General features: G+C 40.1%; 1 protein-coding gene across 18 annotated transcripts in view; it reads right to left on the bottom strand.

Annotated features, from left to right (window-relative positions):
* Nucleotides 1–14,307, bottom strand: part of CAPRIN2 (caprin family member 2) — a 42,205-nt gene extending 27,898 nt beyond the window's left edge. For 12 of the 18 annotated variants that reach the window (XM_065939747.1, XM_065939752.1, XM_065939778.1 and 9 more), the window contains exons 1-4: nt 14,128–14,268; nt 12,750–13,015; nt 10,712–10,774; nt 3,731–3,817 (exon numbers count right to left, since the gene is read on the bottom strand). In XM_065939747.1, coding sequence (XP_065795819.1) covers nt 3,731–3,817; nt 10,712–10,774; nt 12,750–13,001 — 402 coding nt within the window. In that variant the 5' untranslated portion in view covers nt 13,002–13,015; nt 14,128–14,268. Of the gene's footprint in view, nt 1–3,730; nt 3,818–10,711; nt 10,775–12,749; nt 13,016–14,087 lie in introns of all 18 variants that reach the window. The other 6 variants (XM_065939785.1, XM_065939797.1, XM_065939805.1 and 3 more) reach the window with 2 other exon arrangements.
* Nucleotides 14,308–19,442: the final 5,135 nt, after the last annotated feature.

The following is a 19,442-nucleotide window of genomic DNA, read 5'->3' as shown; positions in this document are numbered from 1 at the left end:
AGTTCCAAAACTCTGGCCATCTGATATGAAGAGCTGACTCACTGGAAAAGACCCTGGTGCTGGGAAAGACTGAGGACAAGAGAAAGGGATGACAGAGAATGAGATGGTTGGATGGCATCGATTCAAAGGACATGAGTTTGAACAAACTCTGGGAGATGGTGAAGGACAGGGGAGCCTGGCGTGCTGCAGTCCATAGGGTCACAAAGAGTCAGAACGACTTAGTAGCTGAACGACAACCAGGTCATAATCAAATATCATGCAAACCAATGACAGTAGCCTATTTCTCCTTATTTATGTGGAAACTAGTAAGTCAGGTTACTTACCTTCTTTCAGTTGAGGACCAGTTAAAAAGAAATGAAGTAAATTATTATCAACAAATAGTACCAAACCATAAAACTTATTTTCGGAACCATGATTCTGAATGATAAATTCCCATCAAAGGACAAAGCTCATATCAAAAAAACAAAGAGATGTGGACTGAATAGGAAGGCTCCCAACTCTAATCTGAAGGGAAAGAAGAAAGTGTTACACAAACTGCAAACAGACTATCTCACAGAAGAGGTCTAACAAAAGAAAGAAAGTGAAGCTGCACAGTCGAGTCAACTCTTTGCGATCCCATGGACTGTAGTCTACCAGGCTTCTCAGTCCATGGGATTTTCCAGGCAAGGGTACTGGAGTGGGTTGCCATTTCCTTCTCCACGGGATCTTCCTGACCCAGGGATCAAACCCAAGTCTCCTGCATTGCAAGTAGATGCTTTACCCGCTGAACCACCAGGGAAGCCCCAACAAAAGAAAGACTTCGTTTAAAAAAAAAAAATCCCCCAATAGGCTGAAAGATACTTCATTATAAAAATAGTCAAACTCCATAGTGCACATGGATGATGTTTAAAACAAGATTTAAATCTAAAAAGAACATCACACATTGAAAAAAAACACCTGGGTAGAAAATTAAAATTTGATAGGGTTAACTCTGAGAAAAGAGTTAACAGAAATTATTAAGTATTATAGAAATATACTTCAATATATATAATTCACTTCATGGGAAATAGATGAGGAAACTGGAAACAGTGTCAGACTTTATTTTTTGGGCTCCAAAATCACTGCAGATGGTGATTGCAGTCATGAAATTAAAAGACGCTTACTCCTTGGAAGGTAAGTTATGACCAAGCTAGATAGCACATTAAAAAGCAGAGACATAACTTTGCCAACAAAGGTCCATCTAGTCAAGGCTATGGTTTTTGCAGTGGTCATGTATGGATGTGAGAGTTGGACTGTGAAGAAAGCTGAGTGCCAAAGAATTGATGGTTTTGAACTGTGGTGTTGGAGAAAACTCTTGAGAGTCCCTTGGACTGCAAGGAGATCCAACCAGTCCATCCTAAAGGAGATCAGTCCTGGGTGTTCATTGGAAGGACTGATGCTGAAGCTGAAACTCCAAACTTTGGCCACCTCATACGAAGAGTTGACTCATTGGAAAATACTCTGATGCTGAGAGGGATTGGGGGCGGGAGGAGAAGGGGATGACAGAGGATGAGATGGCTGGATGGCATGACCAACTCGACAGACATGAGTTTGAGTAAACTCCGGGAGTTTGTGATGGACAGGGAGGCCTGGCGTGCTGCGATTCATGGGGTCGCAAAGAGTCGGACACAACTGAGCGACTAAACTGAACTGAATACTTCAAACCTCCAAACAGAAGGTAAACATAAAGATTTTTCTTTTAACACAATGTACCAAAACTAAATAAACTCAACATATTGGGAGAGGGATAAACAACCCCATGTATCAGAAAAAAAAAAAAGTCTTAAAAACACTGTATTGAAAATAACCTAGAGGAATAAAAAGTTTTTAAAATAATAAAATAGTCGAGAGGAACTTCCCTGGCAGCCAAGAGGTTAAGACTCCACCCTTCCAATGCAGGGGCACGGGTTTCATCCCTGATTGGGGAACCAAGATCCCACATACCACATGGTATAGCCAAAAAATATATATAATAAAATAGCTTAGAAATACTTAAGAGATATGGAACCAACAGAAAGTATTAAAATTAAGTAATGAAAAAGTGAACATGAGTTTAAAGTGCTCTATGGATAACAAAGCTAATATCATCTTCAGTTCACTCACTCAGTCGTGTCTGACTCTCTGTGACCCCATGGACTGCAGCACGCTTCAGGCTTCCCTGTCCTTCATCAGCTCCTGTAGCTTACTCAAACTCATGTCCATCGAATCAGTGATGCCATCCAACCAACTCATCCTCTGTAGTCCCCTTCTCCTCCTGCCTTCAATCTTTCCCAGCATCAAGGTCTTTTCCAATGAGTCAGTTCTTCACATCAGGTGGCCAAACTATTGGAGTTTCAGCTTTAGCATCAGTCCTTCCAATGAACAGTCAGGACTGATTTGCTTTAGGATTGACTGGTTTGATATCCTTGCAGTCCAAGGGACTCTCAAGAATCTTCTCCAACACCACAGCCTAAAAGCATCAATTCTTCAGCACTCACCTTTTTGGTCCAACTCTCACATCCATACATGACTACTGGAAAAACCATAGCTTTGACTAGACAGACCTTTGTTGGCAAAGTAATGTCTCTACTTTTTAATATGCTGTCTAGATTGGTCATAGCATTTCTTCCAAGGAGCAAACATCTTTTAATTTTATGGCTACAGTCACCATCCTCAGGGATTTTGGAGCCCCCAAAAATAAAGTCTCTGTTTCCAGTATTTCCCCATCTATTTGCCATGAAGTGATGGGACTGGATGCCATGAATAACTAATATCATGATATCAGATGCCATGAAGTCTAATATTATCCTAGACTTGCATGAACAGAAGTATTCAGAAAACAGAAGGAAGTATCTCTATACTAGGCTATTTTAGATTTCACACTACCTTTTAAAAGTCAGACATCCAGAAGAGAGCAACTCAGAATTATATAATACAAGGATTAAGATGGTAGATGTCTTCAACTTCAGAATGATACTTTGTGTTTTTTTGTTTGTTTTTGATCCCAGGGGAATGGAGAAGAGAATTTTAATTCACTGTACAAGATCCAAAAAGTAGAAAAGTCTATGAGACATTCTCCCTACCCCAAAATGAATTTACCAAAATATTTCCTCAGCTGTTAGAACAGGATCTCTAAAGGTCCATCTTTCTAAAACTAAGACTCTAAAGCAATGAAGCATACCTCATTAATGAAAGCTTAAGATTTCATATTAATTACTGGTTAAATTTATAGGAGAAAAAACTTGAATTGCCAATATAGAATAATTCAAACTATATCAGTGAGACCACACTTAACTTTATTTAAATTATGAACCATAAATTTGCCTGGTAATAACTGTTATGCTCTCAAGAAGGATCTACCAATTCTACGCTTCATAGTATGTCAAATAATGCTAAACACACAAGCCAATACTATATAAATTTTCAAGCCCACATTGTAAAATGCTTTATAAATGAATCTGTCAAAAAGTTTTCATTCCATTTCTCAGTGATTTCTATAATTCCATAGTGAAATAATATACATTCAATAATGAATGCTTTATTCACAATGTTTCATATTCAGATAACATTTGTATTCAGTTCTTCAGGAGCTATCCTCCACCCCACCTCCCAGAATTAAAAATCAGCAGGAATTAGATGAACAATAACGAAGCACCATTATCAGACACTAACATTTTCTTCAAGATCAGTAGTTAAGCTGGTTTTAAGAAAAGCAAAAAAAGTATATACTTACATCTTGGCTCAGTCCAGAAAAGGTTTTCTGAAGCTCCTTGGCAAATTCTAAGTTATGTAGCACTTCTTCATATTTCTCAACTGCTTCCTACCAAACCAGATAAGAAAACATCAATTCTGTGAATTTCCAAGTATAAATATGTCAAAATAAGTGCTCCTTAATAACATTAGAAGAAATGTAACACATTAGAAACTAGCCATTTACTACACACGAGCTTCCCAGGTGGTACATAGTAAAGAATCGACCTGCCAATGCAGGAGACCCAAGAGATACAGCTTTAATCCCTAGGTCTGGAAGAATCCCTGGAGAAGGAAATGGCAACCTACTCCAGTATTCTTGCCTGCAAAGTCCCATGGACAGAGGAGCCAGGCAGGCTTCAGCCCATGAGTTTGCAAAGAGTCAGACACGACAAAGCACACATTTACTACACATACCCAAAAAAGTAAGGAGAAAGTATTTAGTAGAAGCTACATAAAGTTAAATTCAAAAATTCAATTTTTATGCTAGAAATCTGAACCATAATAATAATAATGAAGTTGACTATCCATAAAAGTCTAAGGTCAGAGAGGCCTGAGGGTTTCAAGAGCACTGAACCAATAGGATTCCTCTGTCAATATTCATTCACTACACAAATATATTACACAAGTAGCACAGTGAGAACCACAGACGAAGCAACCTCAAGAAATTTACACTATGGTAGGAAAAACTTGTAAATAATTACCTATAACAACAAATTGAGTATTATAACAGAAATATTGCAAATTTGGAGGGCATACCATGTGGCTTGCCAGATCTTGGTTCCCTGACCAGGGACTGAACCTAGGCCCTTGACAGTGAAAGCAGAGTCACAAACACTGGACCGCTAGGGAATTCCTGTAAATTTAAAGAAGCAAATTTCTCTTTGCAATTTCACAGATGAAGAAAGTAAATAATTAGAAAAAGGGTAGGTTTATATGAACTTTACTTCAAATCTACATGGAAGAACAAAGGGCCAATATGAAACAGAACAAGATGGGGAACTCACCTAATCAGATAAAGATATATTACAAAGCCTCTACAGTTAAAATAGTGTAATATTCCACTTCTGAATATCTACCCAAAAGAAATGAAAGCATATACCCACTTAAAGACTTGAAGGCAAATTTATACAGCACATTATTTATTACAGCCCCAAATAAAAACAATCCAAATATCCAGCAACTGGTAAATGGATAAGCAAAATGTGTTATAACCGTACAAAGGAATTCTGGCTAGCAACAAAAAGAAATGAATTACTGATACATGCTATAACATGCATGAACCTCAAAAACATAATGGTAAGTCAAAGACGACAGATACAAGACTTAACTTTCTATGCAATATCCAGAAAAGACAAATTTATAGAGACAGAAAGCAAATAACAGCACAAAAGAGAACTTGAAAAGGTTATGGAAATGTTCTACAACTCACTGCTAGGACTTCCCTGGCTGTCGAGTAGTTAAAACCCCGCGCTCCCAATGCAGGGGCCAGGTTCGAACCCTGGTTGAGTAACTAGATCCCTCATGCATACCACAACTAAGAAACCCACTTGCTGCAACAAAGTTCCCACAAGCAGCAACTAAAACTCAGTGGAGCCAACATAATAAATATTTTTTAAAGTAAATAAAACTCAATTGCTGTAATAGTTGCATAACTCTACAAATTTACTATAAATTATTAAATTGTGCAGTTACAAGGAGTTAATGTTATATTTATGATACCCCAAGAAAGCTGTCTTTAAAATAATCTGATACTATTAAGTCTTTGTAAAGGCATAGAGCAACAGAATTCCTGTGTACTATAACATAACATAGTTTTAACATAAATTGGTATAATAATTTAGGAAACTAATTTGGCATTTTTACTGTGAAGTTAACTACGGGTATACCCTACAGCCCAATGATAAGTATACACCCTGAAGAAATCTTACACCTCTATCTTACTAATACGTGTAAGACCAGTCAAAGTAGAATACCAAAAAATAAGAGCAAACAACTCAAACATCCATCTTTTATAGACTACTATCCAGTAGAGAAAAGCAAATGAAATGTAACTACTTGCCTCAAATTAAAAATCTTAAATGTAATGAATGAAAAAAGATAAGTTGCAGAATATACAGCATAACATTTATTGTAAGTTTCAAATAAAAGTAACCCTAACAGATTTAAGGACAGTAAGTTCTCTTCAAACATAAGGAAGGGAATGAACGGGGGAAGTTCAAGGTCAGGTTACAGGAAGGAGTTCAGGAAAGGTGCTTCAGTAGTGTTACTAATATACTACTTGAGCTGAGTAGTGGGTTCTGACACTTGCCTTATTAGGCGCTGTAACTTACATGCAGTATTTTGTATGGACTACATATTTCTTAATAAAACAGGCAGTTCAAATATTAGAACCAAGAACGTACAGGTAACATAACCATAGAAAACAGTCCTCAAAGGGACGTGAAACTAGAAAGGAATACCCCTTTGTGTGTGTGTGTGTGTGTGTTTGCGCGCACTCAATCATGTCCAACTCTTCGTGATCCTGTGGACGATAGCCTGCCGCCAGGCAATTTTCCAGGCAAGAACACTGGAGTGGGCTGCCATTTCCTTCTCCAATACCCCTTCATATCTGCTCCCAAATAATATTAACTCAACTTCTCATCATTAGATGTGGATCCACCCTTTCTCTCCTTGTTTATACAGCGAAGGAGATATCCTTCTACCTGTGCCCTGGATCCTATTCAATTCTGCATTCACAGGAGACCTTACTCTATGATTCTCTCTGTTGATGCTGAAACCAGCACTTAAGTTCAACTCTCCCCCAACCTAAACAAGAAAAATAAAAAGTGCCTTTCTGACAACCACTTCCTTCAAGTCACAAACAAATTTCAAAATGTCTACACAGTCTCCATTTTCTCTTCAGCCCTTATAAACCTGGATTGTTTCCACCATTCCATCAGAACTGACCTGGCCTGATGCCAGGAAATATTGAGGGCAGAAGAAAGGGACAACAGAGGATGAGATGGTTGGATGGCATCACTGACTCAATGGACATGGGTTTGGGTGGACTCCGGGAGTTGGTGATGGACAGGGAGGCCTGGCGTGCTGCGGTTCATGGGGTTGCAAAGAGTCGGACACGACTGAGCGACTGAACTGAAGTGAATGTCAGTGATGCCAATCCCATCCTTTAAACCTGTGGATCTTGTATAGCTCTCATTTTGGTTAACCTCTCAGAAGATCTGAACACAGAGGCACCCTCCTGCTCTACAAACAACTCGTTTTTTGTAACACTAAACTTCCATTTCCCCCATTTCTCCAGCTTTTCATTTACCAGCAATTTTCCCATTAACTGTTCTCATCTCAGTTTTCAAGCACTTATAAAGACAATAGGACCTACATCACAGAAATGTGCAAGTTAAATGAATACTTTTAAATGATTTAAAAGTATTGTGAAAACACAGACACCATATTAAAAAAAAAAAAAGGATGAATAGGTAGAGCACAGAGGATTTTTAAGGCAGTGAAACTATTCTGTGTGTTACCATGACAGTATACATGCCATTTTATATTTGTCAAAACCCACAGAATGTACAATAACAAGGAGTGAACTCTAATGCAAGCTATGGACTTTGAGTGATGATGCTGTGTCAAGGTAGGTTCAATTGTAACAAATGGACCACTCTGGTAAGGAATGCTGATAGTGGAAAAGGCTGTGCATGTGTGGGGTCAAAGAACTCTCTCCACTTTCTGCTCAAATTTACTGTGAATCTAAAACTGCCAAGAAAAAAAAAAAAGACCCCGAAAGTACCTATATTAAGCTAAGTTATATATAGGCTTAAAGAAACTTTGGACAGATACAAAGCAATTTATCAGAATCACTATTTTATAAGATGAATATAAAACAGAGGAAGGACAGGGTGAAAGAAAAAACATCTTTTTTAACATTTCCTAATTTCTAAACTATGTGAATTACTTCCAATTTTAAAAAACTAAACTTAAGGGCTTTTTAATTAAGTACTATACTACTGACAGGGCTCAGATTATACATTTTTTTTCTTCTGACTTATCTGCATTTTCTAAATTTCTGTCTGAAGTATATATTCCTTGTATGAGATGATATTTCTCAAAAGTACTGCTAACTATATACTTAATCACATCTAAAAACCTAATATTCAATCATTTTACATTTAGTAAATCTATACGTAGTATTTAAATACCTACCATATGCAATAAACCATTCTAGTACTAGGAAAACAGCAGTAACCAGACAAAATTTCTACTTTAACAGAACTTAGACACTGCAAGGGAAGAAGAGACAAAACTTTAGTTTGTCAGAGAAGCACTTTTATTAAGAAAATTAAAGCAAGAGAAGGAGCAAAGGAGTGTTGTCAGGACAGGCCTTACTGAGATGACCTTCAAAGAAAAAGCTGAAGGAGGTTGGGAATGGAGCCATTTAGACATCTGGGGAAAAAGCACCCCAGGCAGTAAGAAAAGCACAGCAAAACCCTGCAGTCACAGTGCGGCTGCGATATGCGAGGACCAGAAGGAGGCCTGTGCTGCTGGGATGAAGCCAGCAAGAGAGAAGTGTAGGAAATGCAATAAAAATGTAAAAGGAAGTGGGGAGCACAACTTGTTTGTAGGGCCTTACAGGCCATTCTGGGGTTCACTGATGGCTCAGATGGTAAAGAATCCGCCTGCAATACAGGAGACCCGGGTTCAATTCCTGGGTTGGAAAGATCCCCTGGAGAAGGGAATGGCTACCCACTCCAGTATTCTTGCCTGGAGAATCCCATGGACAGAGGAGCCTGGCAGGCTACAGTCCATGGGGTCGCACAGAGTCGGACACGAACGAGCGACTAACACTTTACTGTACATCACAGGACATTCTGCACCATGATGGGAACCAGCAAGGGGGTACTTCTGAGCAGAGGACTGACATCTGACTCGTTTTTTGAACAGAACTACAGAGGCTACTGGGGTTTCCCAGGTGGCTCAGTGGTAAAAAAAAAAAACCTGCCTGCCAATGCAGGAGATATGGGTTCGATCCCTGGGTCAGGAAGATCCCCTGGAGGAGGAAATGGCAACCTGCTCCAGTGTTTTTGCCTGGAGAACCGCAAGGACAGAGGGGCCTGGCTGGCCAGCAACCACGGGGTCGCAAAGAGTCAGACATGACTGAGTGAACACACAGGCACACACGCACTGAGGCTACTATGTTAAGAACAGACTTGGAGGGAGAGCACAAACAGAAAAACTTGTAAGGAAGCTGTTACAGTAACGCAGGTGAAAGGTGATACGGTGTGGAACAGGAAGGCAGAGGCAGAATTTATGAGAAATGGTCTGTTTCTGAATTTATTTTGAAGGAGGAATTGACCACACACTTGCTGATGGGCTAGATACAAGGTGGGAGGAGAAAAAAGAGAAATTCTCCAAGGTTTTGAGTGATACCATCCTTCTAGTAAATCAGGCTGTTAACTGATATAGTGAAGGTAAAAGGAGAACAGGTTTTGTGGAGCAAAATAAAGTAAAAGGCAACCAGACATAGGAATCTAGAGTTCAGAGAACTGCTCTATTGACAGTATAAATTTGGAGTTTGTCAGGCATCACCCAAGCAATCAAAGTTAATACTATAGAAGCAACATATAGCAGCTTGTGTATCTCAGACTAGTGAGATTAAAGTTTACCAGGCTGGAGCTCCTCAACATTTCTTAGAGAGCTACCATGAGAATCACCAGCCTCCCCATTCCCATCCCCTATGTTTCCCCAAACACAAAAACATGTAACAGAACACATTCTCCAAGGGTGTTTAGATAGAGGTTTCGTCACTTTAAAAGTTAGTGAACACACCATGGCTACTTAAAAACAAAACAGTGTTGAAACGCTGAATGTCCAGCTAAGTCCTTTCACCAGACATCTGAGCACATCATTCTCAGAACTCGACAATTCAAATCTGTGTCTCAGCAAAACAGTAATTCACTACATCACAAAAATTCTAGGTCAGTGACAAAGAGCCAACATGGCAAGGAAAAAGTCCTTGCATACCAGTACCTGCGATTCACAACCAAAGACTTTAAATAACATAAAAGACAATAGATCCACATACTAGATCAAATAACTTTTAGATTAATTTTGTGCTGTCTTAGCCAGGAAGTGTGATCAGATCAAAAAGGCAAACATCAATAAAGCGTTTTTAAAATTTTCCATATTGTAAAAACTCTCCTTCATCCCATTAGATAAAACTTGCAATTACTAGGTATACCATGGGCAACATAAAGAGTATTTTTAACTGTCATAAACAGTGAATATTTAAAGGCCTGATATCTATCAGATAAACATGCCTCCTAAGAAGGAACACAGCAATACAGAATAGAAAAGCACGGCAGTATCAACAAAGGAATTAAGGAGAAGCAACTAGAGAAAACCAAGGCAAGCTGTAGTAGTTACCCTTTTACATTTTAGAGCAGAGAGATGTCAGGTTTAGAATATGTGAGTAAATAGTAGAGAGCTAGGTGATTCCCTACTCTTCTCCTTCAGTCCACTCTAGAGAAAGTTTAATTAAATCCATATGTTAACTCTTTGTGATTATCTACATCTTCACTTTTATTTGACAACACACACCCCCATCCATATACTATCTACTAGTGCAAAAGTAAAGTCAAAGATATAAGACCTGATAGGTGAAGACAAAGTCTTTGGAAAAACCCAGTGAACTCTCTTCCTTTTTAGCCTATCAAATCTTTCAGTTCAGTTCAGTCACTCAGTCGTGTCCGACTCTTTGCAACCCCATGAACTGCAGCATACCAGGCCTCCCTGTCCATCACCAACTCCCAGAGTCCACCCAAACCCATGTCCACTGAGTCAGTGATGCCATCCAACCATCTTATCCTCTGTCATCCCCTTCTCCTCCTACTCTTTGGTCTCCCCCAAATTCATCTAGAGTTTCACTAAGAAAATAAGTTTGATCAAAGGATCATAAACCACGTACCAACTGGTCTGGATTAAGATGCTCTCCATTTTTCAGGCGATCTTTGTAATCTTCCAGCTTGAGCTACAAAAGAGAAACTTGTATTTACCACAATCTGATACAAAATTCTGAAACAAATTAAATACCAGACTGTTTCTCATGAAAACAAAGTTCTTGCAGTAAACTACCAATCTATAAGAATAACATTTTAGTACAAGATAAGAGGCAATTGTAGATGAATTCCAGTCAGGAAAAAAAATATTACACATAATCAACACTAGTCTGGAATTACAAAAGTTAGGTGGTAATAAACCCTTTTTCTCTCAATGGCCTCTGTAACTAGATTACACGACACATCGGGATTTAACAAATAAATCATATGCCCCAACCCAATGGTGCGCAGAGGCAATTTTGTCCCCCAAGGACACATGACAATGTCTGGAGGTATCTCTGGCTATCACAACTTGGGGGATGGAGGGAGGAAGTGGGTGCCACTGGCATCCTGTGGGTAGAGGCCAGGCAACTACAGAATGCTACAGTGCATCCTACAGTGCAAAGGACAGCCCCCCACAACAAAGAACTATCCAGCACAAAATGGCAATAGTGTTTGTGAGGCTGAGAAGGCCTGCTTACGTGGTTACCTGTTGAATTATGTGAACATTTGTCCAATGAAACTTCCTAATGCAAGTACAGAAATGTAATATATTTTTTTCTAGAATTATAGTAGCCTCAACTTGAAGCCATTTTTCATTTTAAAAAATATGATATTTAAGGAAATTAATAACGAATAAATTGCATTTATTGTCCAAATAATGACATGACCCTTTATGGTATTCTAAAAGCAATTTTAGGCACCTTCTGTGTTGGCTTTATAGCTTTAAAACACTTTCTCAGAAGCTTAAACAAATGTATGAGTACTGACCAGATTGGTATTCAAAATTAAACAGGTACTCTAGTTCAGCTGAAGAGTATAATTATATATATATTACACATATACATGTAGTTCGTCCACCTGGGATAAGACATTAACGAATCTATCAAAAGATCCCGCTTAGAACGGATCCTGCTTTGACTCTAACTTCCCACAGTGGCAGGGGATTTGTGCTGACCCAGGCACACGCACTTTATCATGCTCATGATCAACTGTATGCATTCAAAAGACAACTGGTGAGAACTAAGGCTACAGAGAAGCTACCAGTAACTGGCCCTTCTTCACTACTTTCCTAGAGTGTGTGGGGGTGGGGGGGTGGGGAAATGGGAACGAAAAGGAACAGGGTCAACCAAACTCTTGAAAATCTCTTCACCCTCCTCCATCAAAAGCAACTTTCCTAGATTTAACTAGGTCTTGGCATAGAAATATTCAAAAGTTCCTCAGTCTAAATAGTAACTCACCTACTATCACAAGCAAAAGAGAATCATGACACCACAAAGCTACGTGCAGTACCATTTCACAGGCTACATGACTCAGGAAATGAGGAATGATCTGGATCTTTACATCAGCATTTACTGTCACATCAGGCTGGTTACAACCTGCGTATCTTTACAAGGCTTTCTACAATGCTTTCACCAACCAATCTGAAACAATCACCTAGCAACACAAAAATCAGTGCTAAAACATCTTCTGGCTCTGCCATCGTTAAAAGCTTCCAATGACTGCAGCAGTTATACTGCAATATCAACTGCTGCAGAAAGTCACAAGGAAAACAAGCTAAAAAAAAAAAGAATATTATTCATTTACGAAAAGAAATATTAACACTACATGCAAGGAATTAATCTCACCTAAAGTAGCTACCTCTTCAAATATTTCAACAGTAGCATGCACAATAATTTTACTATGAAGAATATTTTTATTCAGTTATTCTGGCAAATCAAATATAAAGTCAGTATTCAGCCTACTTGTACATTTTCAGTCAGCTAAATCTCAAGGTTACTTAAATCTTCAGGAGAGAAATCTTTAGGAAGAATGCCTATGAGCCCTGATAGAAAGTAAAAATGCAAGTTCCTTAACTCTAATTTAACATGGTGTATACACAGGGCTGGGTGGGGGGGGGAAAGTTACCTTCTTTTTCTCGATGTTTCTGATTTTGTGTTTAAGGCATATGAGTCCATTATCAATATATGTCTCATATGCTTGGGAAGGAGAGGCAGCAGAGCTGAGGGCAGACTGCAAGGGGCTCAGCGCCCGCTGGCTTTCCCCATGCTGACTGTGGTTCACTTGGGGCTTGGCTGACTTCATTGTCCTCTGTTTTCCCTCCTCTGAATGGCCTGAAGGTGACTGGTAACCAAAAGGAGATGAAGAGAGTTGCACCATTGAAACAGATGAGGCTGAAGGAGGGAAGGGGGAAAAAAGTTAGGAATAAAACTAAATTACGACTACAGGCTTTAAATTCCCTGAAAAGCCTAGACCCACGCCCCCCAAAATTCTCTTCCACAGAAGTGAGCTCAAAACTTAATGTTGTTTTAAATACTGTACTTTCATTTCACAACCTTGAAGGCAGTTCGTGCCAAGCGCTGGCGCCTTTGCGTAGGCAAAAATCTACAACATGGGGGATGGTTCCAGAAATTCAATTAACCACATAGGGAGGAAGAACTGCTAATCAAACAGCGGCTTCAGAGCTGAGGGCGACCCACATTCTGAATAATTTCTATGGTCAAGTGATGACACACACAAAAAATAAGCCTTCCCCATCCGGACAAGGCAGCCAGCCATTCGAAACTCTTCACATTATCTCTCACCACCAGCCCCAACCCCAATCTCTAACAACCACACTTAATAGAAAATCCCAAACACAGACAATTCTTTCAGAGCTCTCTTTCACTAAGTGCGGAGAAACTTCTTGAACAAGAATGCTAACTTTCCTTTGATTGGTCTGGGGCCTACAAGGCAAGCTGGACACTGGACTACTGGACACTGGAGCGAGGTACTCTCAAGCTGCGACCTCTTCGAGCTGATGTTCAGTTTTGTTTAAACTAACCCATAACCACTCACAAGTCAACCAGTTTAAGGGCGCATCCTGGCTAGCCTTACACCGCCCCGACCGTGGCCCTCGCTCCCCCTCCAGCGCCGCGAATCGGCGCTCTTCTCCCCACTCCCCTTGAGGAGCATCCCCAGAGCAAGGACAAAACAGGCCCCAGGCCCCCGCAAGGCCCGCACCGGAGGCGCTTCTACGAGGCGGGCCTCGGCTCCCCGAGGGCAGCGACCCCCGCCCTCCCACAGTCGTCCGGACTCCGAAGTAGCGGGCCGGGGCCACTTCTGCAGGTGCCTCTGGGAGGCCGATCTGCGGTAAGACGCACGGGCCACCTGCCCTCCAGAGCCGCGCCCCAAGGATGCCGAGCCGTCCGGCACTCCAGGCAGCGGTCGCCCAACCCGGCCCACCCTCGCCGGCCGGCCACTTGCCCCCGCCGCGCCGACTCAGGCAGCCGCAGCCTGGTTTCACCTCCGCAGGCCGCCGAGGCCGCTGCCGCCGCCGCTGCCGCCGCCGCCGCCGCTGCCGCAGCCCGGGCCCGCCTTCGAAAGCCGGCGGGAGCCAGGAGAGCTGCGGAGGTGGACCGGCGCCACCCCGCACTCGCGTCTCCTCCTCCCGCCTCCTCCCTCTCCCCTCCCTGTCCCCGCAGGCGGCGTCTGCGGCACCAGGCGCACCGCCGGCTCAGCCGCTCTTGCCCAGGCCCGCCCTCGACGCCGTGGGGGGCCTATATAGGTGCGCCCCGCCCCCACGCGCGCGCACCTCCTCCTTCCGGTGCCGGGCCCCGCCGCCGCCGGCCTCCGCCCGGGGCGAGGGACGTTTGAGCCAGGCCCAGCTGCGGCTAGAAGTCGTCGCGAGAGGGCGCGTTCTCCCCGCGATTGCGCAGATTGCGGGCCACCAGGTGGGCCCGCTGAGTTGCCGAGAGCCGGCCGGCCGCGAACTCGGCAGCTCTACGCGACCTTGCTGATTGCTGCCGGTAACTCTTGGCGTGACCTTGAACAGGTGATTTGGATCACTCGGAAAGCGCAGAGAGCCCTTTGTGGACTTGCCAGTTAAACCGAACTTGAGCCTTTGCTGGCTTAGGTGGGCAGTCTTGAAGTGCAGGCGTGCCTCTGCCCCTCACCTCCAGATTCCATCCTTCACTGTCCGATGGAGAGAAATCACCGTTTCCGCCGAAAGGACTCATAGGAGCAGAATACTTCAAACCAGCATTGCCATAAAAACGGACCGGGTGACTCCGCAACCTTCAGTAATAAGATTTAGTTTATTTAGGCTGTGTCATTTGTTACTTTGAAACATTAATTCGTTGGCACTCAGAGAAAAAGCTAATAAAAATCTTGGTACAGTTGCATCAAATTAAGAGAAAAGGCTGGAAATACATCACTATTTCTGAAGGAAGGGATGGCGTTTCTCATACCAAAAGACGAAAAGAAAGAACGAGAGAAAAAACCCAGATATACCTACCATGTGTCTAGCTATTACACCAAAAAGAAATGTTTTAGGTCCTGTACCTGGGACTCTGATAAAAATTATTTAGACTAGCAAGAGAAGAACACTGAAAAATCAGAAGGATACAAAGGAAACAAAATTCCAACTTAAAAAATGTTGGGGAAACTCAACACAAAAATTATCATGATGTTTAACATTTCTTGATACAGGATTTTGCCATTCTTTTCAGTCTATGTTGCATTTTAGCTCTGAATCGCTGAATCCCACATGCGACCTTGAGGGTCGGGCAAATAATAGGTTGTCCATTTGTTTCATTGTTTATAACCAGAGATAGAACAAAGCTGTTGAACGAACGTCAGGGGAGGAAGACTACACCATCATCGTTAAGAAAACAAAAAACAATGAACAAAGGTAAAAACATGTGAAGGACACACTTTTGTATCATTGAGTAGAAACAAAGTTACAGCTCAAGCTTATGCCTGTGGTAGCCTGAATCGAAGTGAATTGGTAGCCTGAATCGAAGTGAATCGAAGAATGAACAGTATTTCTGATATACTAATCATTAAATGTTTGTCTTCTAATTGACCAAGAATAAGCTATCCTTTGGGTCACATAGATCTGGCCATGGATCCTAAATATTCCACTAGATGTAATAATTCTGAATAAATCTACACTGTTCTAGTTCCAAACATGATTCAGAAAATGAATCAAGAACGCAAAAGCAAGAATAATTAAATTTCAAGTCTGGTAAGGTAGTCTATATAAACACAGTATAGCATTTGTAGGAGATTGTACCTAATAGATAATGTTGCGGTGATATTTTCTGAAAAAAATGGAAAAGGTGATTCAGAAAAAAGCTTTTCTGCTTGAAAAGATCTTTAAAGCCAGTGAGTCCGGTTCATTTTGAAAGTACCTGCCCCCTCAATTTTTATTTGTTAGCAATTTTCTTTGTTTTCCCCTCCCCACTCCCTATTTTCTACACCTTTATTTGCCTTGCAAACAGTGAGGAGTATTTTTGGAAAGCCACCTCCAAGATCAGCAATGAATTACTGTGTTTCAAATATGATTTTTAAAGTTGTTTCAAATCAGTGAGGGAAGAAACACACCCATTCAACAAATGCATATTGTTATGTTAGCTAAACCAAGTATTTATTGTCTAATATGGCTTGGGTTATGTGTTAGGGATATATAGGTGAGAGAGAGAGATAGCCACTGACCTCATGGATCTATCTGCGTGGGAATTCAGTAAAAAGCTGTTGGAATAAGTAGCAAAAGCAACTCAAAATAGATTAACAAAATAGATTAACAAAAATAAAGACTTATAACGGATCATTTGATTTCTGTAAAAATTGGTCAAACTTTACATCCCTTGAAAATGTGAAGATTTGAAATATGCATTGTCGGGTTAACACATGGTTCCTGCAGGAATGGTTATGCTGTACCTGCATGCTCAGTCACTCAGTCGTGTTCACCTCTTTGCAACCCCATGGGGCTCTTTTGTCCATGGGATTCTCCAGGCAAGAATACTGGAGTGGGTTGCCGTTTCCTCCTCCAGGGGATCTTCCCACCCCAGGGATCAAACCTGCATCTTCTATGTCTCCTACATTGGCCAGCAGATTTATCACTGAACCATTTGAGGTTATGCTGTAGTCTCTTAAAATTTATGTAGCTTCGTGTTGTTGAAACTGGAAAGATTAACTCACCTAGCATATGAGTGGAGATAGAAGAAATTATCCTAGATTTTTTATTATGGGTGATAGAAATCTGCCTCTCTGTGGTTCTATAAGGCTTTCTAAAGTGTTGCCACAAAGAGAATGAGAAAATAAATAAGTAAATGGCTAAGAAAGATTCTCATGGAACAGATAGCATAATAAAGTTGTTTTAAAGTATTGTACTTTCACATACCAATATATCATCAAAGGAATTTATTGAACAAAACATCCTAAAATAGTCATATCTTTTGACCCAGTAGCCCCTTACTTTAGAAATCTCTCCTATGGAAATAATCAGACATGCAGACAATAATTTATCTATCAAAATGCTAATCACAGCTTTTTTAGGTGATGAAAAATTGTGAACAAAAACCATGGCATTCAAACTAGGGAAATAGCTAAATAAAGAGACTCTGACCCCTGAATTATAATTCAAGCAGTACAAATATTCAATGGCATGATATTACACAAAGTAAACAAAAGCAGGGTTATGACATTATATAAGACATTTGGCCTTCTCAGGTGGCACAGTGATAAAGAATCCGCCTGCCAATGCAGGAGATGCAAGAAACTCTGGTTTGATCCGTGGGTGGGGAAGATTCGCTGGAGGAGGAAATGGCAACCCGCTCCAGTATTCTTGCTTGGGAAATTCCGTGGACAGAGGAGCCTGGAAGTCTGCAGTTCATGGGGTTGCAAAGAGTCAGACATAACTGAGCAACTGAGCACATACACAAGACATTATTGAATACAGTTGTAATTTTGTAAAACATTTAATTTTAAATATTCATGGAAAAGGTTAGATGATATTTTCCTCTTTATTTTTATAGCATATGTTTATTTTAGAGAGCAAAGTAGACCAAAAAAATTTCCCCAAAACATGAAAACTATGACTGTTAATTTTCTTCTTGCATCCATCTAGACTTTATTTCCAAGCAAATATCTATATAATCTTTTTACAAAAATGGAAATGTAGTAAACACATTTGGCAGTTCTATCATTTTCACTTAAAACATACTACACCTCTTTTTATTAAAACAAATTTTCAACTTCTTTGGTGGTACAGTGGTTAAGAATCTGCCTTACAATGCAAGGAACACTGGTTTGATTGCTGGTCCGGGAAGATCCCACATGCCGTGGAGCAACTGAGCCCATGCCCCACGACTACTGAGCCTGCTCTCTAGAGCTCATGAGCCACAACTACTGAAGCCCACACAGCTAGACCCCACGCTCTGCAACAAGAGAAGCCACCACAATAAGAAGCCCACACACCACGATGAGAAAATAGTCCCCACTCACCACAACCAGAGAAAGCCCCCATGAAGCAACAAAGACCCATTACAGCCAAATGAAATAATAATATGATTATTAAATAATAATTAAATAACAATCATTAACTAATAGATAAATCTTAAATTTTGAGTTAGATTTGGGTACTATAGTTTTGTATGATGTCAATTATCTTCTTTTTACTTTCCTGTGAACAAATAAGTTAGAAAAACAATAAATGACAAAGTATCATTGAGATAATTTAACAGAAATGTTAATTGTCCAAACAGGAACCACAAAAATAATATATAATAGTAAATATTTGAATAAACGGTAATTCATATAATTCTCCCCCCCATTAAAGGGCAAGAATCCTAAATGAAACATGAAAAAGTGACCCTAAAAGAAAGCCTAAAATAGTACAAGTTATTTTGTCACTTGAAAAACTACTTTTTATCCACGATCATACTACCTCAGAATTTTTCACATAAATTTACTCATTTCTAATAATCAATACATCTTAAAAGAGTTGTATTTTTAATATAAGACATGGAGAGCACATGGAGAGCAAAAAAAAAGAAAAAATTAAATTGGACTTATCAAAACTGAAAACTTCTGTGCTTTAAAGGGCACCATCAAAAAAATTTAAAAGTTCACAGAACTGGAGAAAAAATTTTCAGATCACATACTTGATAAGGTATTTATATCATCAGTATATGTTTTACTATATACATCAATATTATACATTTTTACATGAGAATATACAAAGAAGTATACAACTAAATATTTTTTTAGTCTAAAAATGGGTAAAGAACCTGATTTGGCATTTCTGCAATAGAAACATAAAAATAGCAATAAGTATGTGAAAAGGCACCCAATATCATTAGTCATAAAAGAAATGCAAATCAAAATACAGTAAGATACCACTTTACACCAACTAGAGTGGTTATAACCAAAACAACAGATAATAAATATTGGTGAAGATGTGGAGAAATTGGTTGGAATTCCTTGTGCACTGCTGGTGGAAATCTAAAATGCTGTACCCTTTTCAGAAAACAGTTTGGCAGTTCCCCAAACAGTTAAACATACAATTTCTGTATAGGCCAACAATTCCAAGTTTATGCTTTCCAAGTATGTACTCATATGTATATACTCAGGAGAAATAAAAAGATATCTCCACACAAAAATTTGAATACATATTTTCACAAAAGCATTATTCATATAACCACAAAGTAGAAACAACCCAAATGTTCATCAACTGATGAGTAGATAAATAAGATGTGGTATGCCCATACAAAGGAATATTATTGAAGCATAAAAAGGAATGAAGCGCTGATACATGCAAAAGCATGGATGAGTCTT

Source organism: Muntiacus reevesi, chromosome 1 (genome assembly GCF_963930625.1).
Source record: "Muntiacus reevesi chromosome 1, mMunRee1.1, whole genome shotgun sequence".
Lineage (NCBI taxonomy): Eukaryota > Metazoa > Chordata > Mammalia > Artiodactyla > Cervidae > Muntiacus > Muntiacus reevesi.
The sequence above is the reverse complement of the archived record's forward strand: the minus strand, read 5'-3'. Positions and strand labels throughout refer to the sequence as shown.